The sequence below is a fragment of the Argiope bruennichi genome, chromosome 7, assembly GCF_947563725.1.
Source record: "Argiope bruennichi chromosome 7, qqArgBrue1.1, whole genome shotgun sequence".
Classification (NCBI taxonomy): Eukaryota; Metazoa; Arthropoda; class Arachnida; order Araneae; family Araneidae; genus Argiope; species Argiope bruennichi.
This window is the reverse complement of record NC_079157.1, coordinates 49,444,219-49,465,505: the sequence shown is the minus strand read 5'-3', so window position 1 is coordinate 49,465,505 and position 21,287 is coordinate 49,444,219. Positions and strand designations below refer to the sequence as shown.

The window sequence follows — 21,287 nt, the reverse complement described above, 5'->3', positions numbered from 1 at the left end:
CCATACTTGAGACTTTCAAGTGAAATATATGTATCTATAGATTAAAATATTCAGTAATATTATATCAATGAAACAGCTATTATTATTATTATTTTTAATTATTCAATCTGCAAACATTTACATTCGTAGGAAATTGTAACTTAGAATATTGTTTCCTATCTCCTTTTCCCTCTTTCTCTCTCTCTCTCTCTCTCTTTTTTTTCCTTATCAGAGAGTAAGACAATTTAATGAAAAACATATATTGTAGTAATTCTAAAGTTCATCTAATTCAATCTAAGCTGTTTCACCCTTACGCGGAGAGTCCACATGTGATCATTATCAATTATTATTTGCTGCGGACAGGATGACATTATAACAGGATGACGTTCATTGATCACCAGTTAATATTCGGTTTTTGAAATATTCTCCTGCCCTTTCTTTCTTATTCTTCTGCAAATTCTTTCAAGAGTATTTTGAGGATGGATTTTTCGAGACTTCAAAATTGTCATACTAATTTATTTGATCCACCGATTATTTACTTTTACTTAATGTACAAATATTTAGTATTATATTTTCCCTGATCGTTCTAACTTGTCTTCAAAGTAAAATCAATTTTTAAAGAGAATTGTTGTTTTGTCTAAATCTACAAAATATGTCTTTTGACAGTATAATAAACAACTACCAACTGAATGTCATAAAAGGAAGAGAGTATTTAAGGCTGTTATAAATGGACATGAAAAATAAATTGAGGAAGGAACTTAAATTAAATTAAATCAACAGATTAAGTTTCGATCATAGAAAAATTTATTGAATATTTTATCCAAATTTTTAATAAATAAAATTTTTTTGTTGTATAAATATTTTTCTTTTATGTTTATTACATATCCTTTTTTTAAAAAAAATCCCGATATCACTTATTCATAGTTTTTAAAACTAAACTGTTTTTTAATTATTGTCAGTGCACTGTTAAAAGTAACTAAATCAGAAAAAACAAAAGATTTTAAATGTCATCTACATAACAAAAAAATATGCATACATAGAATATATATATATATGTATGTATGTGTGCGTGCGTGCGTGCGTGCGTGTGTAAAAGATATTTTAGCTATTGCTGTGGCCGAATAGAAGAATTTTTTGAAATTTTAGAACTTTGATTTATACCATCCCGGGGGGCATAATTCATGTACAAGAATAAATGGTAAGGAATACGTCAGTCTACATCGCGACACAAGAACAAAAGATACCAAAATTTTTCCCTTCAATGGTTTTTTTTTAGCAGTATATCGATGGTTTGTTTTATGTATGAGTAGGAAATGTTCTTTGTAAATACGTTAGAATCCCTTGTTTAATTTAAAATTATTAATATTTTTTTTTATTTTATGATTATTATGGACCAATTAGACATCGATTTGCAGTTACGGACATTTCAAATAAAATTTCATTTAAAAATTCACATTGCTATTATCGAAATTTTCGTGTGAGAAAAGAAGTAGTTAAGAAAAAACAAAAGATAACGTTATACAATTTCGACTGAAAACATAGTTATGAAATAATAGCAGAAATATAATAGTAATTGCATACGATGGAAAAAATTATTTTATCTCACCACACTGATTTATAGTTACTCACCATATAGAATTTCTAAAATCAATGTTTACTTTCATATATGAATAATTTATTTAGATAATCAAAAATCTTATTTAGTTTTACTGTGACATGATTCCCCCCCCCATAACCATCACTGATGTCTTTAATAATTTCTGGGTTTTTTTTTCTTTTTCGGGTTTTTTTTAAAACTATGATTTGCAGAAGTAAAAGTAACTAAAATCAGTTTAGAATTTTATTTTCGTAAGGAACCCCCCCCCCATATTTCCAACTTTTGCTAGAAATCCATCCAAGGGTTCAACACATTATTTGATTACCATCATTCCTAAAATAAAGTCATTGATAAGAATAATTCGAGTTAACGGAGATGGAATAATCTTTTTTTAAAAAATCAATTTGCATCGTTTAGAAATTTTAATTATTAAATTTTGATTGAACTGTTTTGTACGATTATAGAAGTAGTCTATCGCATCTATTTTGAAATGCATGAATCGACGTATAGGCATTTAAATCTATATATAAACTGTTCATTCTGTAAGCGACATTAACTGCGATATATCTGCTACTCTAAGAATAACTTTTCTTCCACAGATGCAAATGACTGAGAACAATGAATGAATATTTCGCACGATAAATTAATGAAGGTCAAAGCAAGTCTCCTCGCTCCGGTTAATCAGCTCCCGTCACAACAAACAAATAGCCCCCATCCTCTCCTCCACTGCGGCATCCCAGAAATGTCCATTAACCGTCCCTCCGCTTGTGATGAAGCCATTCCTCGCATTCCCCGGTCCACTCACGTACACGCTTCGCTGATTCCGACGCCTCCCATTGGCTGCAGGTTCTAGTGTGGGGAGGGGCGTGGTCGAAGGTACGCCCACCTTCTCCCTTCACAGATCAACGGCTCTTCACAACTTCCGAAGTTGCTGTCGTGTGTCCGATTGGCAAGTAGAGCGCTTCTTTTGGCGATTTTCATGCGGCAATGATTATCGAGTAATGATTGTGTAAAGTAATGTCGTATAAGAGATGGTCCAAATTCGTAGCAAATGCTTTATCAAAGAGTTATTTCCAAACATATGGTCCATTTCCGGATAATAAATGAGATAAATAAATTAAATATGGTCGGAGATTAATAAAAAAGTTATCGTTGCTCCATAGCAATTCATATTCAATTTACTATGCATATTTTTTAAGTACCATAAAAGAATTTAAGTGTATTTAAAAAACATACAAGAAGTTTGCATTATTAAGAAAAGAAGAAGTCATATAATACCCAAATAGAATTCTTTATTAACTAAAGGAAGCAAATCAGTTTAGAATAATTAAAAAATATATTTAAAAAGTGAAAAAAAAAAAACAATCATAATCAAGGAAGAAGATGGCACATTTGTACGATTTATAAAGTAAAAAGCATTTTTAAATCTATTGCACACGGTAAATTTTTTCTTTCCCTCTCTATAATCATGTTTTATTGTAAATTTGTTTTCTTATACGATTAATTCTACCGAAGGTTTTTATTATTTATTTCTTTTCGTGCGCACGAATTTTTTCTCAAATAACATTATTATTATAAAAGATACAATTATTTTTCATTTATTTTCAATTATCTTTCTCATTAATCGGATATATATATATTTTTTTGTTAAATAAAAAGTCATTAAGAACTTTATTCCAACTATAATATTTCTGTTTCATATTTATTGTGTTTTCATTTCATAACGGCGGGAATGATCTACCAAAACCTTTTTTTGAATGCTTTCTAATAAATGTGCTTGCATATTATTAAAGGCATGTCATTATAGATCAATAGTAACGGAAGAGCCTAATAGAGTGCGTTTTTTTGGCAATAAATCGCTGAGATGCATTTTATACAAAAGTATCTGGAATCCGGATATGAATTTGGGACTCCTTTGGCTGACTGAAACCAAAATTTTACACAGAGCTTTTTAGTTAAAGTTATAAGATCATGTATTAATTTCGTACATTTAAATCATTGCACTTTGGAGTTATCGCAGTTGCATGCTTGTGAAAATATAGATCGGCAGACGGTCAACTCTTCGACGATTTGGTTCCAAATTTGACACAAATCTTCATTTTAGATGTTAAATCTGTGCACCAGATTTTATTTAGGTCTCTTCTTTCACTTTGTAATTATTGTGTCGATAACTGAACAACATTTCGTTTACAATTTGATAGAAATCCACAAATTTGGTATAGAAACCCCATACCAAATTTCACTCGGCTAGTTCAAGGCGATTTTGAATTATAGTATTCACAGATAGACAAATATAATTTCCAGAAATGTATTTTACGAACACAGAGAGGTACGAAAAGTAAAAATTTGTCAAAATCGAAAATACGGCACGAATTTTTGATGATTATAATACTTTCTCTCAGTATACTTAATATATGAGTATATGAAAATGTCTGAAGCCAAAATAAAAGTCATGTTACGTTTTAGAGACATAAAAAAGCGCGATGAGGACGATCCATTTAAAACATGACTTGCATGTCCTGTTTTAAACGATTCGTAAAGTAAAATTCACCGCTTCCTATTTTACTTACGATCCTCTATGAACCAGTTTAGTGTGACAGTTTGGTTTTTGTTCTGGGTTTTACTCAAATGTGTCCGGTTTTCCATTGGAGAAAGTTCCAGGAATTTATTTCGCGTTCCTGTTATTTTGGAAATGCATAATATATTATCTATGCGATTCTCAAATCTAATATAAAACATTAGTTTTTTTTTTCCAGCACCTTTTCATTAATTAGTTTATGATCTTAATGTAATTAAGAATTACTTAAGTCAGATTGAAGGAAGGCTAATCAAAATACAATACAGTGAAAAGAAAAAAGAAAAATTAAAAATGTTTTATTTATACGGTTATAAATAATGAAGATGTATTTTCATTCAGCACGATAAGACGTTTCTTTCATAGAAGCTCCCATCCAGTAAACCAATTCCTTCATTTTATCCGTCTTATTACGTCGTTAAGTATTAGATTTCTTGATTTTGTATACTGTAATGGGTCGTTGGATGTGTAATGAATAATTCTCAAAATTTGAAATTGCTTTTTTTCCATTTGAAATAATTATTTTAACCAAGAACACTAACAACTTTTTCCAATAAAGTGACAAAGATAAGACTTGGAAAAAAAAATAGAAACTTTTTTTTTCAGCATTAAAGTTTTAATTTTATTTTGTTCATAGATTTCTTTTTTAAATCTTTTGTCAAGACTTTACATAACATAGTTAATTACATAATACATGAATAATTTAATTATTCGCAGCAAAATTAATTTATTCCTTATAAATAATTCACATCAAAATTAAGTTACGAGGATAATCTACTAGAAAGTGCGGATGCTCATTAAATGAGACGATGCTTGAAAGTATAAAACTCTTGAAGAAAATTAATATTCAGAACTAAATTAAAAAATTCCGCATTCATAATACTAATTTAAACGTCAGTTTTGGAAATTCTCGTTCTTAAAATAGCGATTTATTCGAGTATATCTAAAATTTTTTGTCTTTTTTTCTAACAAATGTTATTATAATAGAGTAAGATTGCGTAAGGTAGGTAACTACGTTAAAAAGTCAATTTTTTGCGAAATTATGATTATTTTTAACTTAATAATTTTAATGTTTGAACAGGTTCTTTTATAGATATTGAATATTAAATATATGAATATTGTTTGAATATCTATTTTTTGAGAAATTATACAAAGCATTTAATGCATTTACATATTGTTTAAAGCTTTTTTATATGCTTAAATGCTATTTTCGCAAAATTTAATTTTTGATAGGATTTTCTTACAGAAAACCTCATTATTTAAAATCTAATGGGTATTTTTTGTTCAGATTTGGTCAGATAATTTCTCAAAATGTTCTACAGTTTTTCAATTAGAGAATAAGTAATCTATTCGTTTAGAAATATTTCATAATTATTTTAATGCTTCACAACGCAAAAAAATCATATTATTTGTCAGTTGAACCTCAATATTTAAAGACTAGATAGAAATACAGCTTATTTTTTAGTGGGTCTAGGTAATATAATTCTTAAGCTATCTGCAGGATCTAGAATAGTTTGATAAACCTCTTAATTAGAAGATTTTTACTTTACAACTCTTTCTAGTCAAAAAAGAGGCCCACTTTTCCAATTTTTTTTAAAAACTTCTGTAATTAATTGATATATATTTGTTTTATACGTGTTTTTCAATTTTTTATGCAAAAATTCAAAAAGCTAACTATTACTGAATGATTTCCAAAAAAATCATCCCCAATCTAATCGCTTACTTTAAGTCGTAACCTTTATGGGAAAATATTTAGAAATTATTATTTTTTACAAATGAAGGATAAGAATTTGATTTCTTCACAGTCTCTATGAATATCGCAGTTATTTATTACAGAATTTCAAAATATATATGCCTTGTCGAGTGAAATAAATAAATCCTCAAATAAAAACGTTGATGAAATTAAAGAAGTCCATGTTTTAAGTCACGCATAGGAAGAAACTGAAGCGGAAATTCCTTAATTTACTATTTTTTTTAAATAAATCACTTTTTTAGCAATAATATTCAGCATCTATAAAAATCACAAAAATAACGTTTTACCCGTTCGTTCCTCTCAGTGCATAAATCAAGTCCCCTGATTTGCATTTTATTTATTAAATGTTTTCCAAACTTATCAAGTTCTATAAAGTTAAACTACAATGCTGGTTAGGAATATTCTTCTTCTATATATCTTTCATTAAAATTCATATCGCCAATGCGACATTTTTCTAATGGTTTTTCCATATTTTCTTGTTTTTAAGTAGTTTGGTAATGTTTCGCCATATTTATGACTCCTTCCTAAATTTCCTAAAATTTCCTAACATTAAGAATTAAAATATGCATTTTTAGATATGCAAGAGATCCTTAAGTCTTATCTGGTACGACTCAAGAATTTTACTTAAAATTTAGACAACGGCTCTTGTTCTCTTTTTTAAAACGAGAACCTAAATTAATGAATTGAACAAGAATACCATCGTTATTCAGAAGCAAATTCATATAGAACAAATGATAGCATGAGAAGGAACAGCAATTTATAAATACCATCATTTCCGTATATCTTATTAAATAAGTACAAAAGAATTTTTTAAAAAACTGCGCATTTCTTATTTTTTCGAGATTAGGTTGTTATGCATCAATACTTCGCAATGAATGTTGAAATTTACACCATCGATAGTAATCATCACTCTGCCACACATGCACTGATTCAACGAAAACGAGTCTAGAATGAAATAGATGAAACTTAGACTGCGGTGTATAACTTAGGCAATATTCTATAAGCACGAAATAAAACGAAGTACAGTTCCTCATAAGTAATCGTTTCTAACCACTTTCCTTGTCGGATGAATGATAGCTATAGCATTATGTTGATTTGAACGTAAACAAGTCTAGACACTTTTTTCTCCCCACATCAATAGCATTCAGAAAGTGCTTTATACCGAGAGTATCATGTCAATTTCGGAGGAAGATTTAGACTATAACAGTGGAAATAGCAAATGTTCGATTTCTTGAAACTTTTCTTATTTATGTAGAAGCCTTCGAAGCGTGTGAGAGTAACATTGTCTTGTGGAAGAAAGCTCCCCTTCATTTAATTAGACCCAAGGTATTTCCGTTCTTAAACAAGGTACATTCTGCTCAACTATTCAGAATAAAGTTCAAAGATCACCAGAACAAGTATTTTGCAAGATTTCGAAGTGGTCAAAATTTTACCAAACCTTAATCATAAACTTCCTTTCAAACAATCCATGATTTGCAAATGTCTCGGCTATTTCACCGACATTTAAACATAATTTTCTTTTTTCTTTCTATCAATGGACTTTTCCTAATATATTTATTATTTACATAGAAATATTTCTATGTAAATCCACTAATAACTAATTTTAAATTAATAGTAAAAGTCTAGACGAGTACAGATGATAGATAAAAATTATAAACATTTATATCACATTCTGATTTAGATATCAGTGATGTACTGATGCCAAAAAACTCTAATATAAAGAATTACAAAAACATTTTCAGCATATCCTAACAGATACATAATCCTAATAGATACTATACTTGTATTTTAACAGTCTACTATTCATTTAATTAAGTTTATTAGAGATTTTTAAGTAAATGTCTCCTATCGATGAGTTTTCGAATAATTTAGTTTCTATTAAATATCAGGAGTTCTTACGTATAAATATTGACAGACTAAAGTTTTGTTTCTTGTTTAGTTACACAAAGAATATATATAAAATTCTAAGGCATAGAGAATGAAAACACATGTTAAAAGAGAAATGTGCTTACTCTCACTTCTATTAACAGAGCCGCAGTATACAGAAAAAATCGGAAGTCGAAAACTTGTTCTTTAAAAATTAATCTATGTTTGGATTAGTTCTTTAGTTTATAAAATTGACTGATTTGCTGGATTAATGTGCCTTTCAAAATCTATTAGAGATTGTATTTTCAATTTTAAAGTAATCGTACGGAAAGAACGACACTCGTAAGTACTGGTATTAGACTTCCTAAAATTTTACTTGGTGCAAAGGTAGAAGTCCCTAAGCCGCTTTAAATATAATATACTAAATATAAAATTCAAAGATAAATTTTTAATTTAATTAATTTTTCATTTAATTAACTTAATTAATTGATGTTTATTATATCAATATATATATAATAAAAGTTCCAGGCAAAGCGGAAGAAAAGGAAATATTTAGGTTCAGACGGTATGATGATAGAAATTAATCCCCTAACAATGAGCAATTGTTTTCTATCTTAAATGAAGTACAAATATCCATAACAAAAATGAATTGTCTTTAGATCCTGACGATTTACCATAATTATAATTTTCTGCCTTTTTATTCATCATTGGAATACATATTTTCCCATGTTGTTATTACTGCGTAAAACGGGCACAGTGCAGAGTAAATAACGGAGACAAAGTAAATAAAAGTAAAATTTAAAAATTTTAATAAAAATTGAATTTTGATTATTTAGAAGAAATATTTATGTTTGCGCAGAAAATCTTATCGCATAAATAGCGGCTACTACTGAAGTATTATTTCTACTAATAACAAAGAAGAATATGTGTGTTTGTGATAATTGGCACTCTACATATTTGATTAGTTGACCCAGAATTACTGCTTTTGGCACAAATAAAATTTGTATAATGTTAATGCCTTTTAATATTCTAATTAAGAATTAAATCAATTAAAAACTATTTTTAAAATTTTCTGCGATAATTTGTTATTGATCAAAAATGATTTCGAAAACGTTTTAAAATTAAAATATATATATATTTTCAACAATATTAATTTAGGTATCAAATTTCTTCTCGACGTTTGGCATTTTTTTGAAAAATACATTTTTTTAAACATTTTTTAATAATGATGGTCATTGTTGCATGGAAATTCAAATCTTTTTCATTGTCCATGGAACATTTAATTCCTAGTTTTCTTTCATTGCTGAAAGCTGAGGAAGAAAAATTTTATTTGTTATTTGAACATAAAAGTAAAATCACGGAACCCCGAAAAAAAGTGCGCGTTTAAAAGATTGATAATCGGATAATCAAATCTCTGATGGCCATAAAATATCATGAGACTTGACTCTAAGAAAGTTCATTTATGTAATGATGATGATGTCGTGTCCGCGTTACCACGGAAAGAGGTGCAGTAGCATCTGAGGGTAAGCACCCCATAGCACCTGAGGGCAGAAGTCTAGCTCATATGAAGATGAAACTCACACATTCGCTTGCACAACTCCTGTTTACAGGGGGGCACATTCACATACCTCATAGATAGAACGCAGAGGAAGAACAACCATGCCCGAACCAGGATTCGAATCCGGGACGCCCAGATCACGGGGAAGATGCGCTACCCCTATATAAGGACGCCGGCCATTTATGTAATAAACAGAGTATGTATTAGACTATATAATTATCAAGACTAAATGCCTATCATAATTTCAGGCTTGAAAATACTTTCTTCCTGAAATTACTAGCCTCAAATTAAGCATAAGAGGTTTTAATTAAATGCAACTAATATTCTTGGCGGGATAATTGGTCGCCATTGGTGTTAATTTAAAATAAAAAATTAAATATTGACTAATAGTTGAGCAGCGGCTCACACTGCTATTGAATTCTGGAAATAAGTTCGCTTCTACAGAAGATAAATAACTATCTTCAAAGCTTTAGAGCTAGGCAATAAATCCTTTTATTGCTTTAATAATATCACCAACTGTTGAAAGATTTTGGAAGAATGTTTTTAAAAGAAATTTAGAGCACATAATTTCGTATAATCGTAATCAATGTGTAATTATTATTATTATTATTATTTTTTTGGAATTTAAAAAAAATTATTGACTGTGATTATTGTAATGAATCAACTCGTTTTAAAGACAAAACAAAAATGAGGTGAACATTTCAACATTTCAGTCACGTAACTGTTTTTTAATTTAGCGTTTTTGAGAAGGCATATGCAATGCAATACAATGCAAACTCAATTATAGCACCGAAAATAAATGATCAAATGAAAAAAAAATTACTAATTTATTCAAAGAAACCGTGCAATAATTGTGAAAATTCTTTTAGTAAATGCCTCATTGTTAAATAAATCACGAACATAATTGCTGAGGTAGACTAATTTTTTTTATAATGGCATGATTAAACTTTTAGAGACATAATTGGATGCATTTATGCAATGGGGAAATTTGTAATTTCCTTTTCGGTAGAGCAGTAAAGAATATCAAGAGGGGGGGGGATATTAATACCTCGGGAATAAGGATACGTCAGGAATACAAAATATCTCTGTGAATGCATGGAATTTTAAAGTTAAATTTAATGAGAGACAAAAAAAAATTCTGTACTCATGTATCATCGAAACGCTACCGTCGCTTCGCAAACTTAGCATAAACTTATGAACTATCATAAGTAGAACTAAAGCATTTCCATTTTAATGCACAACAGATACATGCAATGCAGCCATTAATTCCAAAATATTTAGCTTTGAAATTTTTTCTTTCACACTTGGAAAAATAATAGTACTTTGTTTCAAAGTTTTAACTGTCGAGTTGGTTTTCTATTGCATAATGGTTATATTTATATCACTGGTATATATATATATATATAACACTTTACACTTTTGGATGTTTCGATGTATTTTTACTTCGTATTTTCATTTAAAGATCATTCAATTTACTCAATAAAATATTAAAAAGTTGAAATGATGCATTTTATACAGTGAGTTTATTACACTTATTAAGATTGAGTTGATAATTTCGAACCGTAATTAATTGGGCAGGAAATGTCGCAGCGGGACATTCATTTCTAACTGATTTATCTGGTTTATTAAATCTATGGTAATAAAATCGGATTTCAGTTAGTTGTTATGAGTTTTTTAAAAATTTTTGGAAGCTATTTATAATTTAAAATAATATTAGACGCGTCACTTTCCAATATCTCTACCAGAGAGCTAGAAAGTACGAGCATCCTTTTAATTGAAATATAAACATTATTTTCTCGTATTCTCTAAACAAATTCTTCTAATAAATACATTTTTGAAAATAATTTTGAGCTTTTATTTTATCTGAATTTCGTATTCAAGTTCAAAGGCGGCAATTAAAAAAAAATCGTTCATTGTCTGAAACATTTTTTTACTCATAAAACTACTCTTTAAGATGATCTGGAATCTGGAATTGATGAAGAGATGATTATGCCCTGAAAGCACTCACATCTAATCTCTTCATCAATTATATTTATAACAATGGTTCCCAAAGTTTTCCCCTCTTTGCTCTGGAGACTATAGTCTTTCTCACAGGAATACCATACTTGTTTATTTATGTTTTAATTCTTTCTAAAACGCTACATTAAGCGTAGCTGGTGTGGACTAATAAATAAATGATTTTGCAATACCATAGGTAGATGTTATAAATATATAAATGGATATGACTTCTACGATAACATCTGCTCTTCAGGCAGCAATTTATCCAGTTTTCGAATGCTCTTCTTGGCATAGAATTGGGGAAGAGGACATAGAAAAAAAAGCTGGTTGATAACACTGGTTTGTAGCTTATTCTATATTTTTTCAATTATTCAAGCTATTAAAATGGAACAAAAATATGCTTTCATTACACATTTATTGAGTTTTAGTTATCAATAATAGAGACTTAAAATCTGTAATAGAATATCCCCGTGGTGCTAAAGCTCAAAGAATTTAAATTCCATCTGCTTCATCTTATTTACGCAAAGCCGAGTTTACTTTTTTTCAATTACAGAGCTAAATTTAAAGTGTCGTGTGAAAATATGGGAAAATAGATAAGAGTATCTTCGTCCACAATTAAAAATGATCTAGTGAAAATGTTCAGCGATCAGCAGATTCATTCATCCCAATGATTACTGTTTATTGAAATTTGTACAATGAACTTTTATGTAAACTTCAATATGATTCATTTGACTTTATCAAACGTATACAAAAATTATCGAACATTTTTACATAAGATACGTATTGTTAATAGAAAACGCCAAGTTAGAAATTGATATAACAAAAGCGTTGAGTATCTTAAAAATGTGCTATCCTTGGAATTCGGGCCTATAAAAAGATTCGACAAGCTGAATAAATAATTCGAGCAAATAATTTGAAACATTTCCAAATAAAGTTGATTTTTAATTTCTAAACAAATAATCTGCCTTAGAAAAGAGAAAAAATTATGTTGTTGCTTTTTTTGGCAAATCTTCATGAACACATATGACCATTAACCCGCACTATCAAATATACATCCTAGGACACCTTCAACTTTGGAAAGCCCTAAATCGATATTCCTTTGGGATTGTCTCTAGATTATCATTGCGCTTTCATTTTATTTTTCATAGGAGCTTTATATTCGAATATACAATATTTAATTTTATTAATATAAATAATTAGGACTAGTAATAGAATTTTTTATTTTATTTTGATAATAATATATGCACCAGAAAGATTTAAAAGTGAATTTTCCTTCAGCTGTTAAAATTACTAATTCGAATGGTTTTATTTGTAGATAAACTTTTGAAAAAAATAATTGTATTTAATATCTAAGTACTTGTTTTCAAGAAATTTTCTGATTTTTATTTAGATAAAATACCACATACATATATAAAATCAAAATATTCATAAAAAGAGAATCAATTTTTACCTTACATATTATTTTTATCCATATCGATGAGCATTCAATGCATGTTTAATAGAAACATGTTTACGATAAAAGATATCATTTGATAAGCAATAATGCAAGCTAATTGATTCAATTATAAAGAAAAACAATTGAATTCTCTATTTGAAACCTATCGGCTATATTTGTCTTAAATTTTTATCGATGAATAGAATAATATCATAAACAGCAACAGTGACGTCAAATTTTCAACAAAAATATTGTCTTGAAAGCTATTATTTTAACACTTTATCAGATTCTTTCAAATCAGTGCCTGTATGTAGAAAAACAAAAAGAACTGTGAAATTAATCAAATACTAAAGGCAGAAAAATCACCTCGAATATTAACATATATATATATATATGTGAGGAGGAATATTCATGGAGAAGGGGAACCAAATGAGTCAAAGGTCTAAATTTTTTAGATAATCTTTTGTATCACATTAATGGGAAAAATTTTAAATATCGATTAAAATTCGGTCTGTCCGTGTGAATGCCAACGCGGACATTTGGCGCCATGTGTAGTGCGCCAAGCTCGGCAACCCCTGGACCCGGAGGAAGGGAGAAATACCACACCGAAAACGTGGCCCGCTGCGCCGGGAAAAGCGCGTGCATTTTGAGTTTGGTGTGACGAAGATCCTTGGATGTTTGTTGTCGAGCGCTGTGCGCCGTCAGCACCATGAGCTGCGCCGATGTCATGTACCAACCGTATTCGCCGTATTTTCCGTATCATCAGCGGTCGCAGGCCGCTCAGCCCATCACCCCCCTGGCCACTCAGGGATCCGCGGACTACAGGGTAAGCGGCCCTCTCTTATTCAACTTCAATTCGAAGCGCATTTTAGAACAATAATAATACATTGCAAAGGCCTTTTCCAAAAGATCAGGTATATATTTGGAGATGAAGTAGTATTCAAATACATTCAAAATTGTCGTCCAATGACATTGCTTGAAATGCAGTATTATATAATATATATTCAATGAATTTAATAGGTTTAATAGCATGAATATAGCAATCAAATAAAAGAGACATTAACATTCCTTTTTTTAAAAAAGGAAATATTTAATTTCTTTTTATTAGTTTCATTTATCTCCAGTGTAGGTTTAGAAAAAACATGGATACTTTATTGGTCAAATTCAAGAGTTTTTGCAAATTATTTAGAATACGCAAACTTTTTAAAAAATTATAAAACTGAATTAAACAAAACATCTAGTCCCTTATGACAACTCTTTTTAGGAATTCAAAGAATTCACAGGAAAAAAGTGTGTATAACTCAAAACATTCCTCAATTCTTTTCTTTAGCTCTTGAAAATACACTTTTTTAAAGAGAAGAATGAAAAGGGAAGGATGAAAGAAATCGAGAAAGAATGCTTATTTTAGGGTTCCATGTTTTTATTTTTAGATTGTACCGTTAATTTAAAAATGTTTCAGATTTTTCCCCCTTCTTTTTTTTCATAACCCTTCGTGAGTTGAAAATTCCTCCCTCCCCCTTCTTTTTTTATGTAGCGAAAGCACATTTCAATGAAATGCATAAAAATACAAATGAAATATTTTATTAATATAGACAAAACTTTTTGTACAAATTAATTTTAAAAGAAATCATTAAACATACTTTATGACTTTAAATGAAGTGTTACTAAAATACATTTAATTTTCATGACAAAACAACTGATACATATTAATTTGCAAATAACCATATAATTTTAATTTGGGCCAGTTATTAAAAGATTGGTAGTGCATTATTTTTGCATTGACTTTACAAATACCTTAGAAACCTTTTGATTTCACTAAACGTTTTCGTTATTATCTCTTTCTAATTTAATATTTTCGATTCAGAGAAATTTTGACTCTGGAAAGTAACAGTGGGTGACAATCATTGCAGAAATCTGGTACTAAACAATGCTGTTCTCTTATATTTACTTAGATTGATCGTTTGAGAAACCAGGCGATATGACACTTTTCCTTAAATTGTATGCAATTAATAGTGAAGGTTAAAATCGTTTCTGAAAGTAGCATTATTACATAATTAAAAAATTGCTGATTAATTGTAAAACTTGAAAAATGCTTCAATAAAGTAGATAGTTAGTATCACTAAGCGATTTTTTAATGTAGTAATTAACTCAAAGTTTTAATTTGTAGATGACATATAACACAAGAATTTAATTTCATAATTCTGTGCAAATAAGTATATAAATCTCTATAAATTTCTATGCGATGCAAAGATAATTTAGTGAAATCAATAAGTAGAAAAACGCAGTCAGTTTTTTTGAAAACACAATATTAAAATTCGTAATTCAACATCAGATTGTGTAATAAAATATGTTGCATTAGAATTTTCTTAAAAAATTCATTTGGGGGCTATAGTGTCATTATATTTGTCAATCATATGTTTCTCATGAATACAGTGATTTCCTAAAACAGACGACTTTATATAAATCTCCACTAAAACCAATATTTTGCTCTTTCCTTTTTTGACTTTAAATATCATATCTGTTTTCCTTTACAAAATCTTTAATGAAATTCTGGCGCTTGATGAATTAATTGTGTAGTCAAAGCCATTGGTTGAAAATATTATTAACTATAACCCTTACATTGATTCACAATGATTTGATACTCAGTCTTTACCTTTAATGGTAGTTTAGTTACTTTTACTTGTGTTATTTATTACCCTTCATGAGCCCCTTATTTATGACCCTTGGTATACTTGTTATCTTAGATGCTTATATTTGTGCTTTTATATATTTGCTTTTTTATATGAAATTACCAGAAAACACATTGCTTTACTTAACAAAAATAATCTGCATTAACTATTTCTTATTCCCTTATAAATTTAAGTAACAATGAGGTATTTAAATTTATAGTGAGCAAGTAATACCTAGATAGTCTTTACAACTTACAGCAGCCTTATTGGAGGAACAGATAAACGGATTGCTGGCTCATAAAAAAGAAAGTACTTAAAGAAAGATATAATTTAGAATTCAATTAAAATGAGAAGTTATGTTGCTTTTAGGAATTCTAAAGTTGATATGCTCTTTTAGTTATTATTTATAAAACATTCTGAATTTTTTAAAAACTTATCATAGATAACTGTTTAATAAATTCAAGAAAAGCACAGATTTGGCTGACTTTAAATAAAAATTCTTTTCTTAATGGACTATTTACTTTTAGCAGCCATAGAGAAGGTAGCATTTTGTAAATCGTAAAATTTTGCTATGAGATTGGATTCATATTTCTTTGAGTATCAGATACTTCATTTGTGTTTGGAAAGCACAAATATTTACATTAGTAATTATTAAATGATTTGAGCTTGAGCTAAACAAACCAATCTAGCAGCAAATTTTAATTCATTGCAATATGGCTTTGAAGGCAATCAATTTGTTTCTGAGGAAAAATATAATTTTTTTTCTGTAACTGGATAAAAATTATTTAAAACTGGTATAAATTTTTATTATATCGCCATCAGCTTGAAACTTACTTGGGAGTCTATAATAATATCTAAATCGAATAATTGTCTTGAAGAAGAACTTTGTCAGCCGTTTTGAAATGGAGCTTCTAAAACGGAGCATAATCGTTCATTTTGTTGTTTTCTGTCATTGGCTCTTAGTTATCAAGATGTTAGAAAAGATATCCAGTATGAATGGAGTTAATTTTCTGTTTTACTAATAGATTTAAGATACTGAAACCGAATACTGTGCTGGAACCTAATAAAGATTTAAAGATTGGTTCTTTTTGGAAGGGAAGACATTTATTTATTTTGTCGATATTCATGCTAGAAACTTTGTTATTAAATAAAATCAATCCACTTATTTAGGCAAAGTGAATAAAGATTAATAAAAGCACATTTTCAATTACAGAAATAGAAGCTTTTAATGAGTATTTTCTCGGTGTTCCATGAAATTAATTAATGATTAATGAAAGGATCTATTATAAAATGAGTCATTTTTCATAGAAAAAGTTATCACCTTTAAATGAAATTGCACCAAAATAAACAAAGTATCGCTAGTTATTTTGATGAATTCTAATTTAATCAGAAATATATTCAGTTCAGTATTTTCAGTTTAATGTGTGGTGTTTACAAACGATTGTCTAGTAGCTATAATCCTTCAGAGTGAATTCCATGTGGTTAATTCCTTACTTTTTATATATTGTTTCCCAAATCGTGTCAGTTTTTCTAGATGTAATATAATTTGTCATCAAATGTTAACAGCTTCATTATAAATAAATATTTGAGTATTCCAAAGTGAGCAAAAATGACAAGAAGTGGGCAAAAATTATTCAAGAAATTGTCTAATATTTTGTAAATAGACACTGTATTTTTAATCGTATTATAGACCAATAAAATGAAATCTTTGGCATAATCATCAGGATTACGAATAAAATAAGCGAATGAGTTTAAAAGTCGTTTCAAACAGAGAAAAACATTTTGGTTTGGAAGGACGAATTTCGCTTCTATAGTTCATTTGTTTGATTTTTCACATCAAATTTTTTATTGACGGCTGTTCTTTTTTCTTAATTGAAACTTTAGAAATGGTAATGTTTTCTCTTTTACTATTAAAAGCTGTTCGCATGATTTTACTTGTGTTCGTAATTTAGATTTTACTCGTGTTCGTAATCATGATTTACATCGTGTTTCGTAACACAGTGCACTACGTTACACCTTGTTATTATGCATTAAGTATACTTTGAAAAGACGAATCTATAGTCTCTTCCATTTTGCTGCAAAAATCCCTGCTTTACTTCACTGAAATTTTTGGATAACAAGCAAAAATATTTAAACATTTTTTCCAACCTATTTATTATTTTTAGGAAAATTGCCTTCAATCTTAAAGATTCCATACGATTTAAAAAAAAAAATCTCTTTGTTTTTTTTTTTATGACAGAATTGCTGATGTAATTCGATTATATCTTTGTTCAAAACGACAGTCTAAAATTTATATTTAACTTTACTTTTTTTGACTGAAATTTGAATTTTACAAATGTTTTCATCCTTATGTTAACTTGTGTACTCAAAAGATTCATTTTCTTCCCAGTAATCGAAATCATATATGTTTATAGACTTTGTTCTTATATTCAGGAATTAGCACATTTCTTCAATAAACAAACACGCCCTTAAAAAAAGCACCGACATGTATCTAACAAATTAGTCTATTACTTTACAATCAGTTGTCCAGTATTGGAAGGGATGAACGTTATTATAAAGATGTTTCATTATTCCTTTTGAGAGTTGGATTATTTCAGGTTAGTTCCGCCATTTTTATCAAGCGAATATACGTGAGAATTTTCAGTATCGAGAGTTTACGTTTTATCATTTGAAACGTGCTATGATTCATATACAGAAGCTTTTAAGTTTCTTGCAGTAAATCTACAAAATTTTTAATACAGAGCCAGCCATATTGGTATAATACTCAGAAGGCGGAAAGTGGTTTTTCCTACCTTTATATCTGAAACGTTCTGAAGTTTAAATTGTTGAGCGAGTTATCTTGGAAGGAATTATGAGGTTTATTATTATTATTATTATTTTTACCACACTACAGAATTAAGTACTTTTGTTATTGAATTTACTACAAGTGAATCGATTAAAATTATTTTCATCTTAACTACACATTTATATTCCCGAGAGTGGAAGCGTTGTTTCATGTTAATTTTGCAACTTTAAACTCAGTTTCTATTTCTGCGATGCATCTCAAAATTAAATTTTAAAAATTTCTGATCACAATGCATTGCTTAATATGAAGAAAAAGCTTTGATAATGATTTATTCATGTGGTCGGAAAGACACGAACTTTGATGAAAAAGCATGTCTTAAGAGAATGTGTGTTGATTTCAGCAAATATTCTGTCATAGTCAGTCACAGAAAGCGACGCATCAACAAGACGCAACAAATTCTTTAACCAATTGTGAAAAATATGTTGAGAAAACAATTTCTTTCCAGATCGTAGCGGTTGCAACTGAAGTTGTAACAAGCTACAGCTCTGTATTATAATACCAGACATGTTAGAAAGAACAAGGAATCACTTTTGATTTCGGGACGATATTTCCAGTAATGGTTGCATCAAAAATTTATGCGTTTTTCTCTGCATTTATGCAAACTTTATACAAAAGTTACTGAAATGAGTGATCAACCAAGATTCTATTTTTTTTCCCCTTTCTCCCTTACGAGGCATACAAATTATTGTAACAGTAAAAAAATTTGAACTCAAGATTTGAGGTACAAAATACCATACAATTTAATTTTGTGTCTGACTTTTTATGTTTTAAAAAATTCTAAATATGTTCTCTTCAGCAATCAAATGAGACTGCATAAGGAACATTTTATAACTTTTTTCATTCTCATATGCGAAAAATATTTCACTGTCATGCTAAACTGGTTAAAGGAACCATACTAAATTGGAAGCAACGAATTTTATTTATAATCCATTTAAAGCAGAAATCATCATGCATTTTTATATATCACATAATTCACATAACATAACATAACTCTTCTTTCAGGCTCAACGTATTTTATTTCCTCCTTTATGAAGAGAAAATATTGTAATAGTCAAAAAATCCGAATTCAAGAATATGACAAACCTCTATGTTTCAAACTGCTATAAGTTATAAAAAAAAAGCATTTATTTTTGGTATTATCTCTGTCTTTCTGTGAACATGATAACATTAGCAGATCTGAAATTGTTATTTACTAAAAGATATTTCATTAATTTTGAATCTGTTGATAATTTTTAAGTAATAATTATATTTTTAAGATAAAAAAGATACTGCATTTAAAAATTTATAATTTTTTATGTCTCTTCATTTTCCTTTTTGTTGTATGACCGAAAGCAAAGTCTTTCGATAAAAATTCATTTAAGCTAAATATCTTTTATGCAAAATACTATAAATATTTTTTAAATTAAATTTTTAAAAAATATTTATTGAGACAGAATGGAATTATTGGCCCTTTATTAAATTAATATGTAAATCATATGATATGAAATTTTTGAACTCTAAAAAATATATTAGTTTGAAGTGGCAGTAATCCTTAAACTTGGAAATATGATGTCACATGTTCGTGTATGATAAGTAAACATTGAATAGACAATGGAATGAACTGATCTGAATCCCATGTTTGTATATACATATGACAGTAACAGCTCATATGTTAATTCGTCATACATATAAAAAAATTTATTCAAAATAATTATTTGATATTTCATCTCTGTATGCTATCATACTATATTACATCAAAAATGATTTATAACTGATTGGTTAATATATTTATAGTTTTTTTAGAGTTTATTTTTAAAATTATTTTTATTGTTATAATTTTCTCACTTTAAACGCAATTGTTTAATTCTTGTCCATTGATTTTTAGTTTTGATTTCTGCAAGCAATTAACAAAGGAAAGAATTTCTCAAGCTTTAAAAAATTATTAGTTCAGAAATTCTATCAAATTCTGGATATTTGAATACTTTTTTTCTAAAAATAAAAATCGCTCAATCGAATATCTTTAAAACTACTCGAAATATATCCCGGGAAAATCAATAGATTTATTTACTATAATAATCTTTCATGATACATTTTTCTAATATTAATGGAAGAAAAAATAGAGGTTTTCTATTGTGCCCTGAATATAATAGCCATCGGCCAAGATTATAATATGATCATAGTTTACAATTGCCTTCTTTTTGCCCTATCATTCTTGTGCTAGCCGTCGAGAATATCTACGAAGATGTTTAGTAGAAACACGCCACATGAAGACTGGAGTCTATAAAATTCTTTTTTGGAAGATATTTGGACTCATCAGTTATAATAGCATATTTGCATTTCTCAATTTCAAATTTAAATTTATTTACGGATTTTCTTAATCTATAACATCTTTATGAAAGTAATTCTTAAAGCAATAAACAATTATTGAAATTGGTAATCAAAATCATTATGCTTTTTAAATTCAGTTAAATTATAGCATTATCTGTGTAAAATAATTTTCTATGACATTCATGAGGAATCATTAATAATAATATGAATGCTGCTCATTGATATTTGTAAATTTAGTTATTACTAAGTTTCTGCTTTAAATTATGGCATTTGATGGCTTCCAGAACTAAAGTTTTCGAAGTCTGCTAATTTTGAAAACAAAGTAATCTTATTGGAATGTAAGATATTCCGAAATAATAATACAATGCAATGTAAATAAAATGTAATCAATTTAATGCGTATTATTATAATCTGATCATGAATGTTAGAAAATTAATCCACATTTTTGTAGAGATATTTTCAAGTATTTTGTGAAACTACATTCCATCGTTCGCCTTTTTACAGTTAACTCAATTAAAAAAAAATTGGTGTTGAATTTTCATTAGCTTTCGTCAAAAACAGTATTAATCTTTAAATTAATGAAGAAAGTAAATGAGTAATCTTTCTCTAGAATTTATTCTCAAACTATTTTTTTTGTTCAGAGAAATTATAATTATTATCTTCCTGTCCCTTTTCCGAAAGATAAATCTCTATTTGGATCCACTG

The 21,287-nt window shown here is 28.5% G+C and overlaps 1 protein-coding gene across 3 annotated transcripts in view; it reads left to right on the top strand.

Moving 5' to 3' along the window:
* Window positions 1-21,287, top strand: part of LOC129976442 (transcription cofactor vestigial-like protein 2) — a 110,821-nt gene that overhangs the window by 5,673 nt on the left and 83,861 nt on the right. For 2 of the 3 annotated variants that reach the window (XM_056090013.1, XM_056090012.1), the window contains exon 1: window positions 13,400-13,587. The exons of the other annotated variant lie outside the window; for it this stretch is intronic. In XM_056090013.1, coding sequence (XP_055945988.1) covers window positions 13,471-13,587 — 117 coding nt within the window. In that variant the 5' untranslated portion in view covers window positions 13,400-13,470. Of the gene's footprint in view, window positions 1-13,399; window positions 13,588-21,287 lie in introns of those variants that run through there. 3 annotated transcript variants of the gene reach the window in all.